This window comes from Octopus sinensis, linkage group LG12 (genome assembly GCF_006345805.1).
Source record: "Octopus sinensis linkage group LG12, ASM634580v1, whole genome shotgun sequence".
Lineage (NCBI taxonomy): Eukaryota > Metazoa > Mollusca > Cephalopoda > Octopoda > Octopodidae > Octopus > Octopus sinensis.
Window position 1 is genome coordinate 31,949,321 of NC_043008.1, and position 22,961 is coordinate 31,972,281.

General features: G+C 36.6%; 1 protein-coding gene across 1 annotated transcript in view; it reads left to right on the forward strand.

Moving 5' to 3' along the window:
• LOC115217865 (retinal dehydrogenase 2) overlaps positions 1 to 19,292 on the forward strand; it is a 43,180-nt gene extending 23,888 nt beyond the window's left edge. Inside the window, exons 7-14 of the mRNA XM_029787578.2 lie at positions 147 to 260; positions 1,085 to 1,187; positions 3,402 to 3,586; positions 7,253 to 7,417; positions 8,583 to 8,740; positions 10,553 to 10,627; positions 14,010 to 14,049; positions 18,900 to 19,292. Coding sequence (XP_029643438.1) covers positions 147 to 260; positions 1,085 to 1,187; positions 3,402 to 3,586; positions 7,253 to 7,417; positions 8,583 to 8,740; positions 10,553 to 10,627; positions 14,010 to 14,049; positions 18,900 to 18,932 — 873 coding nt within the window. The 3' untranslated portion in view covers positions 18,933 to 19,292. The remainder of the gene's footprint in view (positions 1 to 146; positions 261 to 1,084; positions 1,188 to 3,401; positions 3,587 to 7,252; positions 7,418 to 8,582; positions 8,741 to 10,552; positions 10,628 to 14,009; positions 14,050 to 18,899) is intronic.
• Positions 19,293 to 22,961: the final 3,669 nt, after the last annotated feature.

Below are 22,961 nucleotides of genomic sequence, written 5' to 3' on the forward strand. Positions count from 1 at the left end.
TTTCTGGCTTTGTGTCAAAATTTGAAATCATCATCATCATCATCATCATCATCATTATTATTATTATTATTATTATTATTAGTACTATTATTATTATTATCATCAACATATAATTATTATTATTATTATTATTATTATTATTACAGGCAGGCTTTCCACCTGGTGTTGTTAATATCCTACCGGGTTATGGACCCACAGCTGGGGCAGCAATAAGCACACACCCTGAGATTAACAAGGTAGCATTCACTGGTTCAACAGAGGTATGTCCATTATTTCTAAAACATTAAATTGAACTAAAGTATTTTCCATTAATTCCAATAATATTTTTTATTGATAGCCTATCGATACTTTATAATAATGACAGTAGAAATTTTCTCGATTCCTTTGCAGGATGAGCACATAGTTAAGTGTGGGCTAACATAGCCTTTTGCCCATATTTACTATATACTTAAGCAGTCTTATCCTGACTTAATATAATATTAACTCTTAAGATGGTAACTTGGCAGAATCATTTGCATGGTAAACAAAATGCTTAGCAACATTTCTTTCAACACTTTACATTCTGAGTTCAAATTCTACCAAGGCTGACTTTGCCTTTCATCATTTCAAGCTCAGTAAGCTCTGGGGTTGATGTAATTGGCTAATACCGTCCCTCTAAATTGCTGGCTCTGTGCCAAAATTTGAAACCAACATATTACCTCTTCAGTGCCTTTTTAATTCAATGACCTCTCGATTTATTTTCTAGAACTGCTTCAATTTAGTGGGTGGGGATTAGTCAATTACATCACCCCAGAGCTTATCGACTTTGAAATGATGAAAGATAAAATCAACCTTGGTTGAACTTGAACTCGGAATGTAAAGTGGTGGAAGAAATGTTGCTAAGTGTTTTGTTCACCATGCTGATGATTCTGCTGTAAGAGTTAGTATTATATTAAGTTGGACAAGATTGCTTAGTGTACATTGTAAACATGGGCAAAAGGCTATGTTAGCTCACACTTAACTATGCGTTCATCCTGCAAAAGGTAACCCTGAGAAAATTTCTAATATTGCAAAACTTTTAAATACTTTTGAAACTTCCTTTCAGGTGGGTCAAATAGTTATGCAAGTTGCTGGTGCTTCCAACTTGAAGCGTTGTTCTCTGGAACTTGGTGGCAAAAGTCCATGCGTTATTTTTGCCGATGCTGACCGTAAGTTCACAGTTTGGATATTTACAAAAACACATAGAAAATATAGAAAACATAAAACAAATACACTTACTTTACCAATCATCAGTCAGTTAATATCCAAAGCTGTTTTAGTTACAGAAACAATGGACTTTTGTTTTTTTTTTCATATCAAATATCCAATACTGTAGTCTGTCAAAAATAGTTGTTCTAAATCTCATGTGACATGACAACTGTTGCTGTTTACCCTTGGATTAATCAAGATTGAGCCATGACTTTCTTGTCAATTTGAGACTCACAAGGATTACAATAGCCAGTGTACCCTTTCTTATACAAGATGGTAAGGTTTGATTTTGGGGGAGATTTGTGCACTTGAAGTATCCATATAGAAGCTCTGTGATTAGGTTGAGTCAAAATTGGTTTAGAATTATTAATTATAATTAATAGTTCTAAACCACTGTGTAACATGATTTTTGTCATTGGGTAGCAACTGTTATTTCCTATTTGCTTACTCTTAGAAAGTATGCAAAATGATTAATATTTAGTTCACACTTTGCATTTATTACATTTATTCAAGCCCTTAAGAATTCCTCTCAGTACATGTCTGTGATGTTCCCCTACTACTCCTGCTCATGATCAGAGAGGCACATATTGTCAGCCTCTAAGGGACATGCTCAAGTGGTTAAGGTCAAGTAACTGACAAGCATATCTGTGATATTGAATAGAATGTTTGCTATAACAATATTTCTGCTTCATCTACTTGACATTGACTCTGTCTGAAATGTAATGGAAAATAGGTCAGTTTCAAAACATTGATGTTGTGGTCAGAAAAGCAAAGTTTGAAGGGAATAGTAGTAATTTCTTTTGATTTCTAGATAGAAGCAAATAGGAAATAACACTTACTGGCCAAAGACAAGAAGAAAATTAAAATTTTGTTATACAGTGTAGACGTAGGAGTAGCTGTGTGGTAAGTAGCTTGCTAATGAACCACATGGTTCCAGGTTCAGTCCCATTGCGTGGCACCTTGAGCAAGTGTCTTTCACCATAGCCTTGTGAGTGGAAATTGTTGGCAGAAACTGAAAGAAGTCCGTCGTGTATATGTAAATATATATGTATATATACATGTGTGTGTGTGTGTGTGTGTGTGTGTGTATATGTTTGTGTGTCTGTGTTTGTCCCCCCCCCCAACATTGCTTGACAACTGATGCTGGTGTGTTTATGTCCCCGTAACTTAGTGGTTCGGCAAAAGAGACTGATAGAATAAGTACTAGGCTTACAAAGAATAAGTCCTAGGGTCGATTTGTTCGACTAAAGATGGTGCTCCAGCATGGCCACAGTCAAATGACTGAAACAAGTAAAAGAGTAAAGAGTAATGTTATTATTTAGTTAGAGCATTTTACATTATGAGTTCAACACTTTACTGAAGTCAATTTTGCTTATCATCCTTTCAGGGCTGTTAAAATTGAGTACTGGGGTTTACTTACTTAACTACTCACCTCACCCAAATTGCAGGTCATTTGGCAAAAGTTGAACATTCATACAATGTCTTTGATGGGTGAGTCCACCACCATCACCATCACCATCATCATCATCATCATCATCATCATCGGGTGAGAGAGCAGTGATACTGGAGTAAAATATACAAAGCCCAGTATATCCATCATGATTATCTGTCTGATAAGGGTACACCAAGCACATGCATTACAACCATGTGCGCACGACATGGTGATCTCATATCAAGATAAAAAGTGCTTGACTTTGCAAGAGAGTCCCAGTTAGAATTTTCTTCAGGTCGAGTAACCCATCCTGCTCAAAAAGTCCCTGGATAAGGATTGTTTAAGGATGTTGAACGAAAGACCCATGTTTCCAGAGGTGAATTATTCAAACCCCAAAGAATCTCTCTCAACACGTGGCTATGATGCTCCCCCACTACTTCTGCTCATGATCAGATACAAATATCGTCAGTCACAAAGATTAAGGTCAAACAACTGACAAGCAAATCTGTGGTATTGAGCAGAATGTTTGCTGTAGCCCATCTTTTATACCAAGACAAAACAATGTACATGATAACACTTCCAATCAGTTAAGATCAGAAGCCATGAGAGCCAATGCCTGGTACCGCATCGTCATCGGTGGCGGCAGCAGCGTCATTAAATGGGTGATGAATTGGCAAAATCAGTAGAGCATATATATATATATATATATATATGTAAAGTTTTAATGTTCTTCATCTTTCAGTTGATTCTGCAGTAGCAACTGCTCATGAAGCTGCTATGATCTGTATGGGTCAGTGTTGCTTTGCTGGGTCTCGCACATTTGTCCAGGATTCTATTTATGATGAGTTTGTTGCCAAGAGTGTTGAACTGGCCAAAAAGCGGTATGTAGGGGATCCTTTTGATAGCCAGACCATAAATGGACCACAAGTAAGTATCTCTCCTGTTATTGCAGTATATTCATGTATCTGTCTGTAGGTCTGTCTATTTATCTATTGGTTTTCTGTCTGTCTATCTATCAATTTTTTGATCTGTCTCAGTTTGTCTGTCTGTGTCTCCTTTTTTCTATCCCTTCACCTGTTCAACCAGCCAGCCAGCCAGCCAAGCTTTTATTCATTCTAATATGGGTTGGGTGCCATGTACCTGGTAATATATTGCCACTCACCTACAAGGGGTGTTCATTACGGATTTCCCCTGACCCATTGTCAGTTATTGCAAGAAATGGAACTTGTACAGGTATATTCATACATGTCTCTACATGTCATATTGTAAATTGCAACTTTCCACTAGAATTCGTTTGTCTTTCATAGTTGCTGAAGTGGACTAAGGTGTTATAATGGAGGCAGTCAAATGCAGATCAGTGATCAGGTTCTTATACTTGAAAGATTGTACACCAAAAGAGAATTTTGATGCGATGAAAGAAGTTTATGGTGATGATGAGCCATCATACGACATAGTCAAGCACTGGCATCACCAGTTCAAATGTGGTCGGACATCGATGGAAACTGCTCCTATTCCTGGATGACCACATTCCACCATTGACGATGACACCATCCTTAACCCTTTCGTTACTATATTTCTGACCAAAATACACCCCTCATGAGTTTCAATTAAATTCTAAAATAATCATGAATCTAGGCTTGTTTCATTAAATAACTGTAACTTTTTTACTTATCAACATATTAATGTGATATTTGGAACATAATTAAAGAAAGGGTTCTTAATCAATTCTATTGCATAACTTTTATCTCAAAGTGACTTTAATTACAGGTAAATTGAGCAAAAGGTAAAAATATTAAAATTTTGTTTAAACATCACCATAGAAAATGAATCATCAGCTAATATTCAAATGGGTATGCAACAAAATTTTGATAAAGAAGAATTGTGCACATCACTATATCATCAGTTGAATTTAATGCACAACAGGTGTACCATAAAGGTGGAATAAACTGAAATATTGGAATCCACCGTAAGTTTGACAGAACTAAAGAAATCGGTCAAAAAATAATATATGGCCCTGGTTATGGTATGGAAGTGATAAATTCCAGACCACATCGTTCCCTAGGCCATGCTGACTAACATTATTTTCCCTGTATAAAAACTAAATCCACGCAGTACCCAGTATTTGCTTCACAAATTTTCCGAAATTTGAACCCCCATTTTGTGTTTGTTTACGTTCTGCGTAAGTTTGTTTCCGCATTGATCGCTTCAAACAATAACTTCCAGACCACATCATACCCTAAGCCATGCTGACTAACATTAGTTTCCCTGTATAAAAACTAAATCTACAACAGTACCCAGTATTTGTTTCACAAATTTTCCAATTCGGAATCAATGCTTGATAACATGAAACTCCTATCTATTTTCAAAGTTGAAGAAAAATCGATGCCGAAAAAAATGTGGAGAAAAATCTCCCAAAATTCACGGAATAAAAATTACATGTCGATCTTTGTACAAAACTGTAGATTAACTGTTTACGAAGCATAATCACGTGTTTTCACGAATGTACTAAAGAGATTTGCTCTGATATTCTCATTTAAATATGAATAGGTAAATTCGGGCAGGTTTGGGCGGTTTGGTCACATTAACCAAAATTTTTTTCGGGTGGCTTTGGGCGGTTTGGTAATGAAAGGGTTAAAGTGGAAGCTGCCATTTTGGGGGATCACCACATAACTATTCAGCATTTATCCCAAGAAGTGAAGATAAGTGTAGGATCCATGGAAAAAAATCATTCACAACCATTTGCACATGCAGAAGTTGTCTGCATGATGGATTCCCAAAATGCTCACACCTTTTCAGAAGCAAGAACAAATTAATTGCTCCCAGGCTCTTTTGGCAATGTGTCAAGATAACAAGGACATTTTCAGCAGACATATCACACAGGATGAAACATGGGTGAATCACTATGATCCTGAGACTAAAGTCCAGTTGAAGCAATGGAAGCATAATAACTTACCCCTTCCAAAGAAGGCTATGTCCAACCCTCAGCAGCCAAGATGATGCTCACAGTCTTTTGGGACAAGTGTGGAGTACTGATAATGGATTTTCTGGCAAAGGGCACCACAGTTAACGGGGGCACACCCCTCTTAAGTTTTAAGTCATCTCACCTGTGAGAATTCACATCCTTAAATCAAACTGAGCTCTTTCTCTCCATATATTCTTCAATCTTCCAAATTTCCTCTTGTCTGAGAACATACAGCATTGTTTCATCCAGCACTCTCTGTCCATATACAGCACAAATACTCTGTGTTTTACGCAGTGTAAAGTTACTCATTCAACAGATTATACTCCTCTCATTTCTCTGGGTTTTCTATAGATCTTCTACATTCAAGGTATGTGTTATCACCTCAGTTTAGCATCACACCTCTAACATATACTTCATGCTGTCTCACCTTCACTCAAAGAGATAAACTACTTCTTACTAACACAGCTAATAGCTCCTTAAAATTCAAACATTTTGTACCTTTTCTTACTCTAGTAACTGCATTTCCATGTAACCAGCCCTGCATTTAGGTGGATACCTAGTTAGCAGAAAATAGTCACTACATTTGATCAGTTTATGGACTACAGTGCCTCTTATAATCAACTACTCCTATATAATATGACTAGCAGTATCGCCCGGCGTTGCTCGGGTTTGTAAGGGAAATAACTATAAAGCATTTTTAGAGATTATAGCCAAAAAATAGCAAAAAAATGCATTAAAAATGGAAAAAAAATGATGGTAAATTATTTTTAAAATCGTTGACTCATCGTAGACATTTTTAGAGAGTTACTTCCCTTAGCGAAAAAGATGCATTAAAATGGAAAAAAATTATGGTAAATTATTTTTAAAATCGTAGAAGGGCTCGATATGAATCACGACTATAAAATACCTGGTTTTGGTTAAACTGCACCGCAAAATGTGGGAGTAGTTAGGAATCTAAATCGTAGGAGACAGACACACAACCTTACTTTTATATATAAAGATATTTAGACTCCAGGAAGCCTGCTGTATATGCATGTATGTGTATCTTTGTGTCTGTCACTCCCCACCCACAGACTGACAACCTGAGTTGGTTTGTTGACATTGCTATAAATTAGCGACTCGACATAGAAGTTCACTCTGTTATTGTAGATGCTGCTGCTGTTGTTTATAAGTTTACCTCTTCTTCATCTTCTTTTTCTTCTTTTTCTTCTTCATCTTCATCTTCATCTTCATCTTCTTTTTCTTCATCTTCATCTTCATCTTTTTCTTCTTTTTCTTTATCTTCTTCTTTATCTTCTTTTTCTTTTTCTTCTTCTTTTTTCTTCTTTTTTTCTTCATCTTTTTTCTTCTTCATCTTTTTCTTCTTCTTTTTCTTCTTTTTCTTCTTCTGCATCTTCTTTTTCTTTTTCTTTTCTTCTTCTTCATCTTCTTCTTCTTTTTCTTCTTCTTCTCCTTCTTTTTCTTCTTCTTTTTTTTTCTTTTTCTTTTTCTTCTTTTTCTTCTTTTTTCATCATCTTCATCTTCTTCATCTTCTTCTTCATCTTCTTTTTCTTCTTTTTCTTCTTCTTTTTCTTCTTTCTTCTTCTTCTTCATCTTCTCTATCTATCTATCTGTCTATCTATCTATCTCAGATCGATGCAATACAGCTGTCTAAGATCATTGATTTGGTGAAGAGTGGGGAATCAGAAGGTGCCAGAATGATGTGTGGAGGAAAACAGAAAGGGGACAAAGGATATTTTATGGAACCAACTGTCTTTGCTGATGTCAAAGACAACATGAGAATTGCCAAAGAAGAGGTAAGTATCTGGGTAAAGAATGTTTGAGTAATTATTGTTCAGTCTCAGGTTAACCCCAGTCAAACAGACTTGGGATCAAAGACATTTCAGTAATGAACATCACATTCTAAAATTATTTCAGACCATGTTACCTAATGTGTCTTTTACTTTCTTAAGACAGATTTGGCTGCTATTTCTTGCAACCAAATTTCATTGACTTATTGAAATTTTGAGTGTCTCTCTAGTCTTCTAGCATTGGATACAGTTTATAATGGTGGTGGTAGTAGTGGTGGTGGTGGTGGTGGTGGCAGCAATGGCTGTAATGCTGGCAGCAGCAGTAGTCATCGTCATCATGGTGCTGGCCATGGTGGGAGTGGTGGTGGTGGTGGCAGCAATGGCTGTAATGCTGGCAGCAGCAGTAGTCATCGTCATCATGGTGCTGGCCATGGTGGGAGTGGTGGTGGTGGTGGCAGCAGCAGCGGCAACTAAGTGGTTTTCAGCTTCATCAGCCTCATCATCATCATCACCACCACCATTATTTTCAAATGTGGAAAATCAAGATTAGATTCTTTAGAATAATCCAAGGTGAAAAACTGGAAGAGTCATTGGACAATGCTTTGCAGTATATTTTCTAGTTCCTTGTATGTTGGGTTCAAATCCTGCCGAAGTCAACTTTGATTTTCAATATTTCAAAGTTGATTAAATAAAGTACTTGTCTAGGGTGATAAACTGACAGCATTTTTAGAGCATGAGACAAAATTTGTATGATATCTGATTTTAAACTTTGGCCAAGCTAGGGCTTATATCATACTACCATGGGGCTGCTGCAATTGCTTATGAAATTTGCAATAAATAGAAGATTGTAATCTTGTTACTTGAGTTGGGTGGTGGTAGTAGGGTGATAGTGATGATGATGATGATAAGAAAGGATAACCAAAGATGGTAGAGTGATGATGGCAATGGTGATAAATGGCATTAATTGTGGTAATGGTGGTGGTGGTGGTGGTGCCTATAGTGGTCATGATGATGAAAAGGTGGAGGATACTGAAGATGATGGTGGCAGTGAGGATGACAACACAGTAGTAGCAGTGATGGTGGTGATGATGATAATGATGATGATCATCATCATCATCCATCCATCCTTCACAAAATCAATTCTGTTTTTTATCTTTTTCCATCCTTCCAGATATTTGGTCCAGTACAACAAATTATGAAGTTCCATGATATGGATGAAGTTATAGAGCGTGCCAATAATACTCATTACGGATTAGCAGCTGCCATCTTTACAAAAGATATTGACAGAATTATGACCTTCACAAATGCTATACAAGCTGGAACTGTGTGGTAAGGAACTGTTACTATTTTATTAACCATTCTAATCAAAGTGAAGAACAATGACTCCGATGTTTTCTTAAATTTTTGGTGTTGCTTTTTTTCTTATTCTTGTTAGTCTTAGACCAAATTATACCATATTTTATGGCATATAAGATACACATGGTCATGTCAAAGTATCGGTCAATCTCTGAAAGGTTTACAGTTGAGCCTATGGTAGTGATAACCTCCAGCATTCTTGGTCCCTGGACCATATCCCTGCTCACTGCTATCACGGTGGAGATGGCTATCCACAAGTGCAAGCCCCATAAATCAGAGTGGCTGTTCCAGCACATCTCCCTCGGCATCCTCCAGGGCAATGCTTTTTTCCATTTTGCCTGCTGGGATCATGAGGCAGTCTGAATTACAAGAAATTGAGAGAATGTAACAATATTGTAGCTTACTACTCACAGGAGGTCCTTATATAATTATATCACTTAAGTTCCTGACTCTACTACTACTACTTGTGTGGAAGTCTGTGGGTGATAAATTATAAATAAAAAAATTTTTTAATTCCAAAAACTTGTCACCAAAAAAAATCACTCCAGATCCTATATGTGAAGTTGGGCCTTCTATAAGATATAATACACTGAAAACTTTTTTTCTTTATATGCACTGCTGAAATTACAGTGCTTTTAATATGCCTATGTCTTTTATGTCATCAAATACAATAATTCCATTTGCTTTTAGGATGCTTTATAAAAATATTGATATCAAATTTCAGCACAAGTCCAGCAAATTGGGGGAAGGGCTGAGTTTTCAACTGGTACTTATTTTATTGACCCTGTAAGTATGAAAAGCTGACCTCAGTGGAACTTGAATGCAGAACATAAAGCCAGATGATATGTCACTAAGCATTTTTCCTGATGTACTAATGTCTCTGTCAGCTCACCACCTTTATATGCTTTATAGAAATATTTATTTCTTTATTGCCCACAGGGGGCTAAACATAGAGGGGACAAACAAGGACAGACAAAGGAATTGAGTCAATTACATCGACCCCAGTATGTAACTGGTACTTATTTTATCTACCCTGAAAGGATGAAAGGAAAAGTTAACCTTGGCGGAAATTGAACTCAGAACGTAACAGCAGATGAAATACCACCAAGCATTTCACCCAGCGTGCTAAAGTTTCTGCCAGCTCATCACCTTACTGTATAGAAATATTAAATCAACTTGGATGGTATTTTGTTTCATGAATAGAAAGACAGAAAACAGCAAAATTAATCTTGCCAGGATTTGAACTCGGAATGTAGTAGGCTGTAATTTAATACTTTAGTTATTTTGGCTGTTTCTCGGTTCATGCAGATCCTGTGTGCATCGGTGGGTATAAAGTATGAGTAGATATATCGCGTCATTTGACCTATGACATCATATGTGGTAGTCAGCTAGTCAGGCAGACATATGCATACACAGAGTTATTTGTTTATCTCAACTATCAAGGTAATTCCATAGAATGAAATTACAATATTGATGAAAATTAATGCTACAGAATTTGCTGGGTCTGTAAAATTAAATTTGGCTATGTTATTGATTAAGTATTGGTGAGTACATTGGCCAAAATCAGCTGATTCTATAAAAGGAATCTTGTAGAGATTCTGTAGAAGTAATTTTGGTGAAATATTAAGTATTGGCGATTTCATAGAATGCATCTTAGTGATTCTATGAAATGAAATCTGGCTCTTGTGCATTATCTCAGTGTTGTGTGTTATATCTGTTTCCAAGTAAAAAAAATGGAATATTTCTTTTTCTTTACCTAATGTGTTGCATTTTCTCCTGTTTTAGGGTAAACACCTATTGCTGCGTAGCATGTCAGGCTCCATTTGGTGGCTTTAAGATGTCTGGAATTGGCAGAGAATTGTAAGTATAAATTGTATACTGAGATTAGTGACAGAAGCATAGGCATAATTATGCCTACTTGAAAACCCTATTCTTTGAGACAAAATATCAGCCCAAGTAAAAATGAATGAACCCACAGAGCTCTTTTGATATAGTAATGGGAGCTTCTGATAGTGCAGATATCTGTGATCTTATAAATTCAAGACATCCTAAGAAGGAAATTCACTTCAACTGTCTTTGGCCTATATAGGGATACTGCTTTAAAGATCATATTAGCTATATGCCTGACTCTGGTCCCACTAAAAGGAAATGCCACCCAAAGGTCTTTTGGTTTACACACTCTTAGCCTTTCTCATATTGAAAGATAAGCATTTTCCTCCCACACATAAATATGGAAAACTATTCAATAGATGTCCTCTGAACATTTCTTTTAGCTATATACCTAACATAAAACTAATATTAGCTCATAGTTCCAAACCAAACACAGAAGTAGGATACTTATACTATACTAGTTGAATAGCACCATGTGGAAATACGTCTTAGCAATATAAGGACATTTCTGATTCTTTGACTAAACAACCAAAGGTACAACTTTAAGATTCAAAAAAGGCAAAATATTATGATGTTAAGCACATAGGATTGTTGAAGAAAAATGCAGCATTATATGAAATCAATTGGAGGATGTTTGAGAAATTCAGACTGTAGGAGGTGTAAGCTCTGCTTAGCAGAAAAGCAGAAGATACTAAAGAATTCCCTTTCCTGAAGATCTTTTTGACCTCCCAAAATAGACTTTTTATGTTCTGCATTTTTGAGTATAAATGTTTTAATGAATTGATCAAGTCCTTCCTTGCAGCAAAGCCTGGCATTGGTTTCTTGTGAGTTTTATTCTCACACTACAACTCCATTTTTAGGCTTTCCATTTTTCTTTTCTATGTTTTTTTCATATTTCATTTTTTCCACCCAAACACTAGCTCCCTTTTGTTTCTGTTTCCCTACCCACTTTCGCTACCTCTTTTCATCTCTCTTCCTACCCCTATCCCTCTCTCCCTGTCACTTTCTCCATCCTTTCCCTCAATCTCATATCTCATACATGTGTGTATACATCATTTCTAGAGGCAATATATTGATTTCATATGATTGTCAGTCTTACAAAGGGACATAACTCTAGAAGCCTTTGCATTTTGTTACCATTTTATCCTCTAAGAATATCGTCATTTTTTAATTTTTTTTATTTTTGAAATTTTTTTGTTCCAGTCTGGTTGAAGCCTAGAAGTTCATTTTTAACATTACCCTTCAGCCTGACTGGAAGTTAAGTTTTGCGCCTTAGGAGCAAATGACACCTTGTTATACATTTCTGTTTAATCATGTCTCATAACTTTAATTTTGCTTTCTGCTTAGGAAAACAGGATTTCACATGTAAATAACTTTGCTTGAGTGGGCATTGTTCTTAATTTATTATACTGTAGCAAAATGAATAATTGTTTGAAAAACACCCTTGCACAATGTAGGTGATGCGTTAGGCAAAACATGTAAGGTGGTGTCAATGAATGAAAACAAAGAGAAAAGATATTGTATCACCTCACATAGATTGTTTAATGATCCTATAATATTTCGGGGGAAATTACCCTTTGCAAATAAAATATGGGAAAATAATCAGAATTTAGGGAAATTTGTTGTTATCAATACTTTTTACCACATCACAGAAGCTCTGTGTCAGCAATAATGACAATGGTAAACCCTGAAGAATTTGTTGATGTCAATAAGTTTGGTTGTCAAGAGAAACCCTTCATTGGAATCCAGTGTTTATGTTATGGATAGTAAAAGTGAGAACGGAGCATATAGGTTATTTGGTAAGAAGAAAAATTAGATAAAGAGGTAATCACAGTGCTTAAGAAATGAAGTGGGGTAGGGATTAAGTACTGGAAGAGAGGTGGTGAGAGGCTGTTCAAACAGCGGCAATAGTAGAGGTGAGCAAAGTGTAGTGTGGGTTATATAGTTAGACACAGATAAAACCTGAGATACATCACTTCAACTTCCTTGGCCATTCCCCCCATCTCTTCGCTGTCCATGGAGTTCACTAACATCCACTAACTTGGACCAAGGCAACCCACTAATTTAGGGAATAATGGTTTATTGTCTTCCTGAAAATTTGTAATCTCTGCAGAATGACTACTCACCTCCAAATCCCCTAATTCCATCCCTCACTTTATCACCATGATGTTGGTGATGGTGACGTTAGTGTTGGTAATGGTGACAATGACATTATAAGAGGAGGCAGCTAGAATGGTATCTGTGAAATTTTGGGAGCAAGGAGTAGGAAAAGGGCTAGAATGATGTTATGGGGCATTTAGGCTGCAGAGTGAGATAATGGTGAGAATGGTGTTGGACCGATAGTGATAGCTATTAAAAGAATGGCTAATGCATTAGTAAAGGTATTATTGATAAGATGGTAATGGTATTTGGATGACACTAATGCCACCTATGATGTATGTATTCACACATGCTTACATACACACATATACATGCAAGCACAAATATAGTCACATATACACAGATATATATATATATTGTGGAGGCGCATGGCTTAGTGGTTAGGGTGTCAGCATTATGATCGTAAGATTGTGGTTTTGATTCCTGGACTGGGTGACACGTTATGTTCTTGAGCAAAACACTTCATTTCACGTTGCTACAGTCCACTCAGCTGGCAAAAATGAGTAACGCTGCGATGGACTGGCATTCCGTTAAGCTGGGGGGAACACATACACCATAGAAACCTGGAAACCGGGCCCATGAGCCTGGCTAGGCTTTAAAATGGTGCATTTATAATTTATTATATATGTATATATATTTATATATATACACACACACACACACACATATAGGTAATTGTGGAGGGAACCAGGAAGGCGTAGGATGAAGTGGTGAGAAAGGATCTTCAGATACTGGACTTCACTGAGGAGATGACAAGTAACCAAGACTTGTGGTGATTTGCTGTCCTTGAGAAGACACATCAAGCTAAGTAAAACTGTGGCCATCCATTTATACAGGAATGTCTTTATGCCATGACCCCTCTCTCTCTCTTTCTCTCCCTGTTGAAAGGTCTTTGTTTTGCAGGTATGGTACCATGTAAAATGCACTTGTGCTGGTGTCACATGAATTGCACTCATGTCAGTCCAACATAAAATGCACTTTTGCTGGTGCCATGTAAAATGCACCCAGTACACTCTATAAAGTAGTTGATATTAGGAAAGACATCCAGCTGTAAAACATTGCCAAAACAGACAACTGGAGCCTAGACAGCTTCTGTCAAACCATCCAACCCATGCCAGCATGGAAAACAAACATTTAATGATGATGATGATTATGTTGTTGTTGTAAGTTTTTTTTATTTTGTAATTTTCAGAGGAGAAGAAGGTCTTCGTGAGTACACAGAGGTGAAGAATGTAAGTACCTGGGTTCTGTCTATATATAAAATACCAGTTTATTAGGCAAAGAGATATCATGTGACAGGTTTACATCAGCTGAAGAGATGATGGCAGTGCAGTGACAGAAACAATAGAGTACAAGACGAAAATGTGCATAAAATTATCAGTATATATAAATGTGCTTTTACACTGCTATAAGTGGTTTAACTCTTATTTCTAGCAATATAAATACTTGTGGTACATAGTTACAATTAGTGATGACCATGACCCCACGGTTTATGCCTATATGGTTTATATTGCACCCAGCTGCCCACATTAATTTTTTACTATACAATTTGGCATTTTGCTAAAATCAGCCACATGACAAATATATGATACTGACAGAGAGAATTAGCTGTTCCTTGGAAGCAATGGAGACACACTGCTGATGAGTCCTGTTAGGATGAAACTGTGAAGTTCAGTGTTCTAGCCTTGCTTCAAACATGGGGCAGTTATCTACCCTGTTAGTATATATAAATGTGCCTTTATGCAGCTATAAGTGATTTGACTCTTACTTCTAGCAAAATATGTACTTATAGTTCATACAGTCACAATTAGTGACAACTAAATTTTGCCTATATGGTTTACATTGCACCCAGCTACCCACATTAATTTCATACTATGTGTGTGTGTGTGTGTTGTGTGTGTGTGTGTGCAAGAGAGAGAGGGAGAGAAAGGTGTGTGACTTAGTGGTTAGGGTATTCTGCTGATAATCATGAGGTCATGAGTCCAATTCCTGGCAACACATTGTGTCCTTGAGTAAGACTTTATTTCACATTGCTTCAATTCACTTAGCTGGCAAAAATGAGTAGTATCCTTATTTTAAAGGACCAGCTTTGTCACACTGTGTCATGCTAAATCTCCCAGAGAATTATTGGGTCATTCCATAAATAATGTGAGTTTTTTTTATACTTCTCTTATTTTCCAAAATTAAAATAAACGAAGTTCTTTTTTAAAATATACTCTCCTTCATTTTCTATAAATGCTCTTCCACCTATCTGGTAGACTTTCAAGGCCCTGCTTACAAAATTCACTTGTCCATGATGAAAAATACTCCTCCAGTACTGTTCTGACCTCGTCTACAGAATTCATATTTTTTCCATCCAAATGATTTTGAAGACTGTGGAATAAATGAGAATCAGATGGGGCAATGTCTGGCAAATGTGGTGGGTGGGGCTTTGTTTCCTATTCAAACTGTTCCAGTCTTTGGAATGTAATCCTTGCTGTATGCAGCTGAGCATTATCCTGATGGAAGAACACCTTTCATCTTTGAAAGTGGGCCACTTTTGGTAAGCAGAACTGGTGATGTGGGATTTCAAAGATGGTCGTTTTTTCTTCTAATGCTGACTTAAGTCACGCCAGCTGTTTACAGTAGATTTCCTTTGTTATCATTTGGTTTGGGTTTAAAAGTTCAAAGTGGACTAAACTTTCTATATCCTATCAAACAGATAACAATACTTTATGTGGGTAAAGACTTTCTTTACCCTGGGGTGCTGGTGTTTCTCCTTTCCCTACCCACTGTCTTCAGCACTTGACATTTTCATAGAGAACTCATTTCTCATCACCAGTCACTATTCAGTCCAAAAAAGGTTCATTCGTGAAATGCGACAGCAAAGAAGAGCACACATTTACTCTCTGCATATGTTTAGACTTGGAAAGCTTGTGAGGAACCCAGTAACCCAATTTGCTGACTTTTCCAATGGCACACAGGTGTCAATGAATGATTGAATGAACAAATCCAAGCTTTTCTGCTAGTTCCTCAACAGTTACGATGGGATTTTGTTCCATCAGGGCTTGAGTACATCCTCATCAAGCTCTACAAATCTTCCAGAATGAGTCTCATCTTCTAGGCTGTAGTTTCCGGCTTGGAATTTCTTGAACTACCATTGACACTGGCTTATGCTTATTGTCCAATCCCCATATACTGCATAACTATTCCTCGCATTTTCCGTTGCATTGTTTCCTTTATTGAACTCATAAAGCAAAATATGCCAGATATGTTCTTTTGTCACTTCCATTATAGCTTTGAATAGATAACTGTTAAAATCGAACTGCACTCTTCATAACATCCACTAGGAATAAGTAAAGGTAAAATTACTACCTGCTTTTATAGCAAGTTGATGCAGATACTTTATCCCATCCTCCTCCGACTTTTAGTACTGGTGCTCCAGCATAGCTACGGTCAAATGACTGAAACAAGTAAAGGAGTATATATATATATATATATATATATATATATATGTGTCGGTGGCACATAAAATCACCCACTACACTCTCGGAGTGGTTGGCGTTAGGAAGGGCATCCAGCTGTAGAAACACTGCCAGATCTGACTGGCCTGGTGCAGCCTTCGGGCTGCCCAGACACCAGTTGAACCGTCCAACCCATGCTAGCATGGAAAGCGGATGTTAAATGATGATGATGATGATGAATTGGAAAAAACTACATTATTTATGAGATGACTCAATACATTACAGGTACATGTATCTGTGGAATGCTCAGGCACTTGCACATTAATTTCATGAGCAGGCTGTTCTGTTGATTGGATCAACTCAACTGGAACCTGTGTCATCGTAACTGATTGAGTGCCAGTTATATATATATATATATATATATATATATATATATATGTGTCGGTGGCACATAAAATCACCCACTACACTCTCGGAGTGGTTGGCGTTAGGAAGGGCATCCAGCTGTAGAAACACTGCCAGATCTGACTGGCCTGGTGCAGCCTTCGGGCTGCCCAGACACCAGTTGAACCGTCCAACCCATGCTAGCATGGAAAGCGGATGTTAAATGATGATGATGATGATGAATTGGAAAAAACTACATTATTTATGAGATGACTCAATACATTACAGGTACATGTATCTGTGGAATGCTCAGGCACTTGCACATTAATTTCATGAGCAGGCTGTTCTGTTGATTGGATCAACTCAACTGGAACCTGTGTCATCGTAACTGATTGAGTGCCAGTTATATATATATATATATATTAGACGACATATGAAGGCTTGGCAATCTCTCGTTGAACAACCACACAGATGGTTTGTTTATAATGATCAAATGTTTGTGTGCAAATAAGCTCACTCCCTCCATCAAATTGGCATTACCTGTACAGGTGCACAGTGTGCCACATGTCAGATGACGAAATGATTGCAGAGCAAGCAACATGAAATGAAGTGCTTTGTTCAAGAACACAACACAATGTAATGCCTGGTCTGGGAATTGAACCCACGATCTCACAATCATGAGTGTAACACCCTAACCACTAAACCATGCACCTTCATGATATAAATATATATATATATAGTGTGTGTGGAAACAAAACTTAGAAAAAAACCAAATGAAATTTGAAAATATTTTTTTGCACATGGAGGAGTCAACATATAGCAAACTTCTCTCAACACACTTCCCATAATAGAGATTGTACTCAATGTGTCCACCATTATGTTCTATCACCAGTTGGATACACTATCGAAAAGCTCCACAGGTCTTTATAATAAAATGTCCTGACAATTTGGCCCATTTTTCCTTCAAAACCTGCTTGAGGTATTCAGTGCTAGAATGAGAAGCTCTTTTGGTAGACTGCTCTAAAGTGCTCCAAGCAAAATAGTCCAGCGGATTCAAATCTGGGTTGGAGGAGGGCCAGATATCAGAGGGCCAAAAATCAGAAAAATTGTCCTTACAAAATCTTTAGACTTTCTTAGCTGTATGAGCAGGTGCTCCATCCCAAGTCAACACATAATTACCTTCAGGCTAATTAGCCTTAAGGCAAGGCAGGACATGATATCTTAAGACTCTGTAATAGATATCAGCACCAATTCTCTCACTAGATTTGGAAAAAAAAAATGAAGGGGCATTTTTTGCCCTCTGATGCCACAACTCTCAAAACTATCACCTGAGCAGGATGCTTTGTTCTGAAGATGCCCTTGACTGAGACTGTAATTCAGAAATACACCAATCATCCATAACGAAGATTTCCTCATTAAAAAATATTTTCACTGTGGGTCCAGATCTCTAGAGGAAGGACAACACTTTTCTTCCTCTTTCAAACCTCCTGACTTTTATTGAATTGGTCAGGGGGTGTCTTGATGTTTGCACAAAAGGTTACAAGCCTAAATCACAGTGAACAACATTTCTTACTGTCTTGGCATCAACTTTCATGTCAGTTGCCAGCTTCCACATGGATGTGCCTGGGTCCTTCGAAATTTTAGATTTGAGGGCCTTCAGGAATGCTGAATCGCATTTTTTTATTGGTTCCTTCAGTGCCTTGCTTCCTCTGAATGCCTCTGATGTTATCCAAACGATTCTTAACATTGTAAACTGTGATTAATGACACATGAACCAACTCAGAAATTCGCTTGGTGTTCATTCCTTTTCAGAGCAAATCAGCAATGCACTGTCTTTTATTTCTTGAGATGACATAGTTGGACTTATACCTGAAAAAGCCAAAGTAAATTGTTACTATGAGACCTAATTCTGAAGATAAGATAAGATAAAATGTTTGTTATAATTGACCATGCAACATAAAAAACATAAGGTGTGCTAAAAATTCCAAGTTTTACTTCCCCTCCCTGTATACAGACACACACATACATATATACATTTATGTGTGTCTGTTCAGATGTATGTATATATATATATATATATATATACACATACATATGCATGTATAGATTTATTTATATATATACACACACACACACACACATATATATGTACACATCACATATATGAGAGAGACAAGTTATTTGGACATAGTATGCATATAAAAACATTTGAACTGAGCTAAAGATATTTTTACTTTTTCTACTTTCTTTTCCAGGTTATAATCAAAGTACCTCAAAAAAACTCATAAAAACATCACTTTGCCTTGCTCAGGGGCTTAATGCCTTCAGCTTAAGCCCTTGGCCCAACTGGTTTCGAGTAGTATCGGAGAGGATTGGGCAAAACTACATGGACTCCGACTGAAGAAGCAATTGGCAGTGAATAATCCGTGCATCTTGTTTTGTCCCGTTTGCCATTGTTGTACTGTTGTCTTTTTCCTGTTTGTTATGTTTTGACGATTTCCGTTTTTCAGGGTTGATAAAATAAGTACCAATCAAGCATTCGGGTCTACTTTACCCCATTCCCCAGAATAAATGACCTTGTGCCAAAATTTGAAATCAATATACATATATAAATATACTTATATAAATATACATATATAAATCAATATAAATATATACATACATTATATATTGTGAAATTTGATTTAGTATTACCAAATTGAATTTTTCCCTGTAAGTTTGGAATAATATTCCCTAATATTATATATATATATATATTTCAATATGTGACCACATGTGTATCGTTGGCGATTTTCTTTCTCCATCTTCCCTTCCTTGGACCTTTCCTTTTTCTATGTTTCTGACAAAGAGCTCTGCTCAAAACGTTAAATCCTCCTTCTTTCTTTCCTTTCCTGGGCGTCCAATAACACTATACTTGTTCCATGTTCTCACGTTGTTGTATTTTCTCTTTGTTCATGTTTGGATTAACCATACATATACGGACACTGTGAACAAGAATGTATTCAGTACTATATACAGAAAGTAATTTAGTATATTCAACAGAAGTTGAAAATTTCTCAATGTACACTATAGTTAAAGGTGACAAGCTGGCCGAATCATTAGCATACCAGTCAAAATGTTAAAGCATCATTTCGTCTGTCCTTACATTCTGAGTTCAAATTCTGCAGAGTTGACTTTGCCTTTCATTCTTTCAGGGTCAATAAAATAAGTACCAGTCAAGTATTGGGGTCGATGTAATCGACTTTACCCCATCCCCCAGAATGACTGACCTTGTGTTAAAATTTGAAATCAATATATACTTCTGCTACCTTTGTTTGTTAACCAAAAGCGTCGAAACATTATAATATAATGAAATAAAATTTTTGTATACAGTGCTCAGGTGTAATGATTTCTGAATGTTCCAATAAATATATTAATACACTGGTACAAAAAAGCACACACACATTAAGTCATAATTTACATATTTTCAATAATCAGATACACAAATCGTCAAATAATTTCCAATTTTGAGCGTTAGATATAAAAATTAAGAGTTATGTCCCTTCCTTACAATGTACTTGCTTTTATATTTTTCCATGAATACAAAATGTAGTTTCCATTTGTTTTGTCTTTTGTTTTTTTCATGTTATGTTTTTTTTTTGTTTTTTTTTTACAAAAAGTATGTTATACTTTTTCATAGCATTCTTTTCGAAAAATTTCCATTTCCTACATTATATATTTGATTCTTTCTCAGATCAACCAATTCGTATATTTTCCCAAACCAGTGCATCCTCAAAACTATTGTCTCTCATTGCTCTGATGACTAACAAGATGAAATAGCAAATATCTTTTATACAGGAATCCTTCCCTTTACAGAAGTAATACATTCCTGAAAATCTGGCTGTAACACGAAATTCCGTAATGCGAAATTGATTTTTGTAATATCAAATGAGATTGCATTCCCATGGACATTTACGGGGGGAAAAAAGCACAAGAAAACAACACAGGCAACATCTTTATACATGAAACACCTTTACATATGAAAATAACAATTTCTAAATATACATTATACAATATAGATATATAAAAACACAAAACGATTTCAAGAGGAATATGTTAGAGCATTAATATGAATAACAGGAGAAATATGGCAGCTATTTCTAGTAGAGACTCTTTCATTGGCTTGTTGGTGGTATGCTGTCTTATGGTCTGGTGTTTTGAGCTAAATAGCATGGTGTCATATAATTCACTACTGTGAGCCACGGTAGTTTTATAACAAAGTTAAAGAATCACTATAAGAGAAGTGAGTGTCAAGAATCTTGGTTACTGACATAGTGTTATGCCAGTTATAGGAAACAAACTACGGATATGTTGATTGCTTCTCTGTCATCTTATAGTTTAGCTCAGAAATTCTCATATAGAGGTGGGGCCTGAGAGGATTGAAACAAGAACAAACAAATTGCCATGTTTGACCCTTTTGGTACAAAGCCCACAGAGACCACACCTTGATTCTTGCTTTAAAATACTTAAGCCCTTCTCTCCCAATGGAGCATAGGCCATTGATAACTTACCTCACTGATCTTGACTCAGTACTGCCTTTTCTGCTCCCCTCCAGTTGGGTCCCTGCTTTTTCAGCTCTGCCTCAACATCATGCCTCCAAATGTTTTTAGAGTATCATATGTTTCTTTGAGGAAAGGCCTTTCTTTCTCAGGCCTTGTTGGTTTTGAATTGTTATTGATTATTCTGTAACTTTAATTTTTTTTTTCTAAGTAGGGGTGTTGGCTCTACACACCCATTTTTACCCTGGAAAGAGGTGATCCATATTAATTTGGCCTCTATCTTTTTGATCTGACCAACATAGAAAGCCCTGCTATAAGTTTGTATTTTGCTGTCATAGCTCTTGGCGTCAGTGAGGCACACAAGCCACCATACTGCAAAAAGGACTGGACCTTGTGGTGGCTGTTTTGAATTGATCTGAATTAAAGTCTTCCCTCAAAATTTCATGCTAATTTATGCTCTTAAAACTATCTTAATAATGACAAAGCTGTTAAAATTATTTCTTCATAGTTTTCAAAATTGAAACAAAGGCTCTATATTTCAATGGATATCTGGTAACAAAAGGGTCGATAAAATCAATAGAATTAAGATGGTTTTAAACTATTTAATCTTGTCCAGCAGCATGACAAAAGGTAGCGGGGTGTGGTGATTTCTATTAACATTTCGTTGGGTTGGACCGGGTATTTCTCAATTTAAGACAACATTGGTTTAGTCAGTTCAACATGAATTTAAATAGCTAAACAAGGGAGAGAACTGTTTTCAACACTTCCATTTTTGTGAGTGTGAACTTAGCGTGTTTTTGCTTTGTCTAGCTCCAGGTCAGCTCAGATCCAGTCAACCTAAGATTAAAGACGTAGTGTTACTTTCATTAATTCTTAGGATTCCACTTATTTTCCCTTTTCACGCTCTTAGGGTGTACTTTGAAGGAGTTACAATCGCTATTTCTGGAGGCTGGTATGCATGAGCAACTGCTGGTCTTCCATAAACAACCTTGCCCAGATTTGTATCTTGGAGGGTAACTTTCTAGGTGCCATCCCATGGTGCTCTGCGGTTATTTGATTAAATAAAGATATCAACCAAATCCCCTTCCATAACACTCTGCTATCATAAAATAAAGGAAAGGATACATGAAATAATTCAGTCCTAGTTAGATACACTGCGCCTTAAAAGAAAAACGAAAATGGTCATGGCAGGAATGTTTTTTTTTATAACATTCATCGTTAACCCTTTCATTACCAACCCGGCTAAAACCGGCTCTGGCTCTGTAGTACAAATGCCTTGTTTCCATAAGTTTTGAATTAAAATCTTCCACCAAACCTTAGTCACAATTTATGTTCCTAACACTAGCTGAGTGATAACTAAATTATTTTACTAAATTCTTTGTTATATTTAAAGTAATTGAAAAAAACACAGAACATCTCAAAATAAATACAGTAACGAAAGGGACAAGGTTGACATAAAGTGAAATGACATCAGCATCATCACAACCAGCATCTGCTGGATTAAGGCTGATATGAACTAAGAAATGCCAATGTGGAAACCTCTTCAAAGTTATTCAAACTGTTAGAAGAAGCAGTCAAATCTTGAAATCTCACCCAGCCAATTTTGAAAAGGAAGAACTTTAGCTATACTGTGGGAGAGCTGACTTAAGAATCCCCCACAAGTGCCACTGCATGCTGGAGTGCAGAGGATGTCCCTCTAAGAAATACAAGCATGGTTATGTCTCTGAGGGATTTGTATATTGCATTGAGTCATTTCACTAACTACTAGTATATCATAGT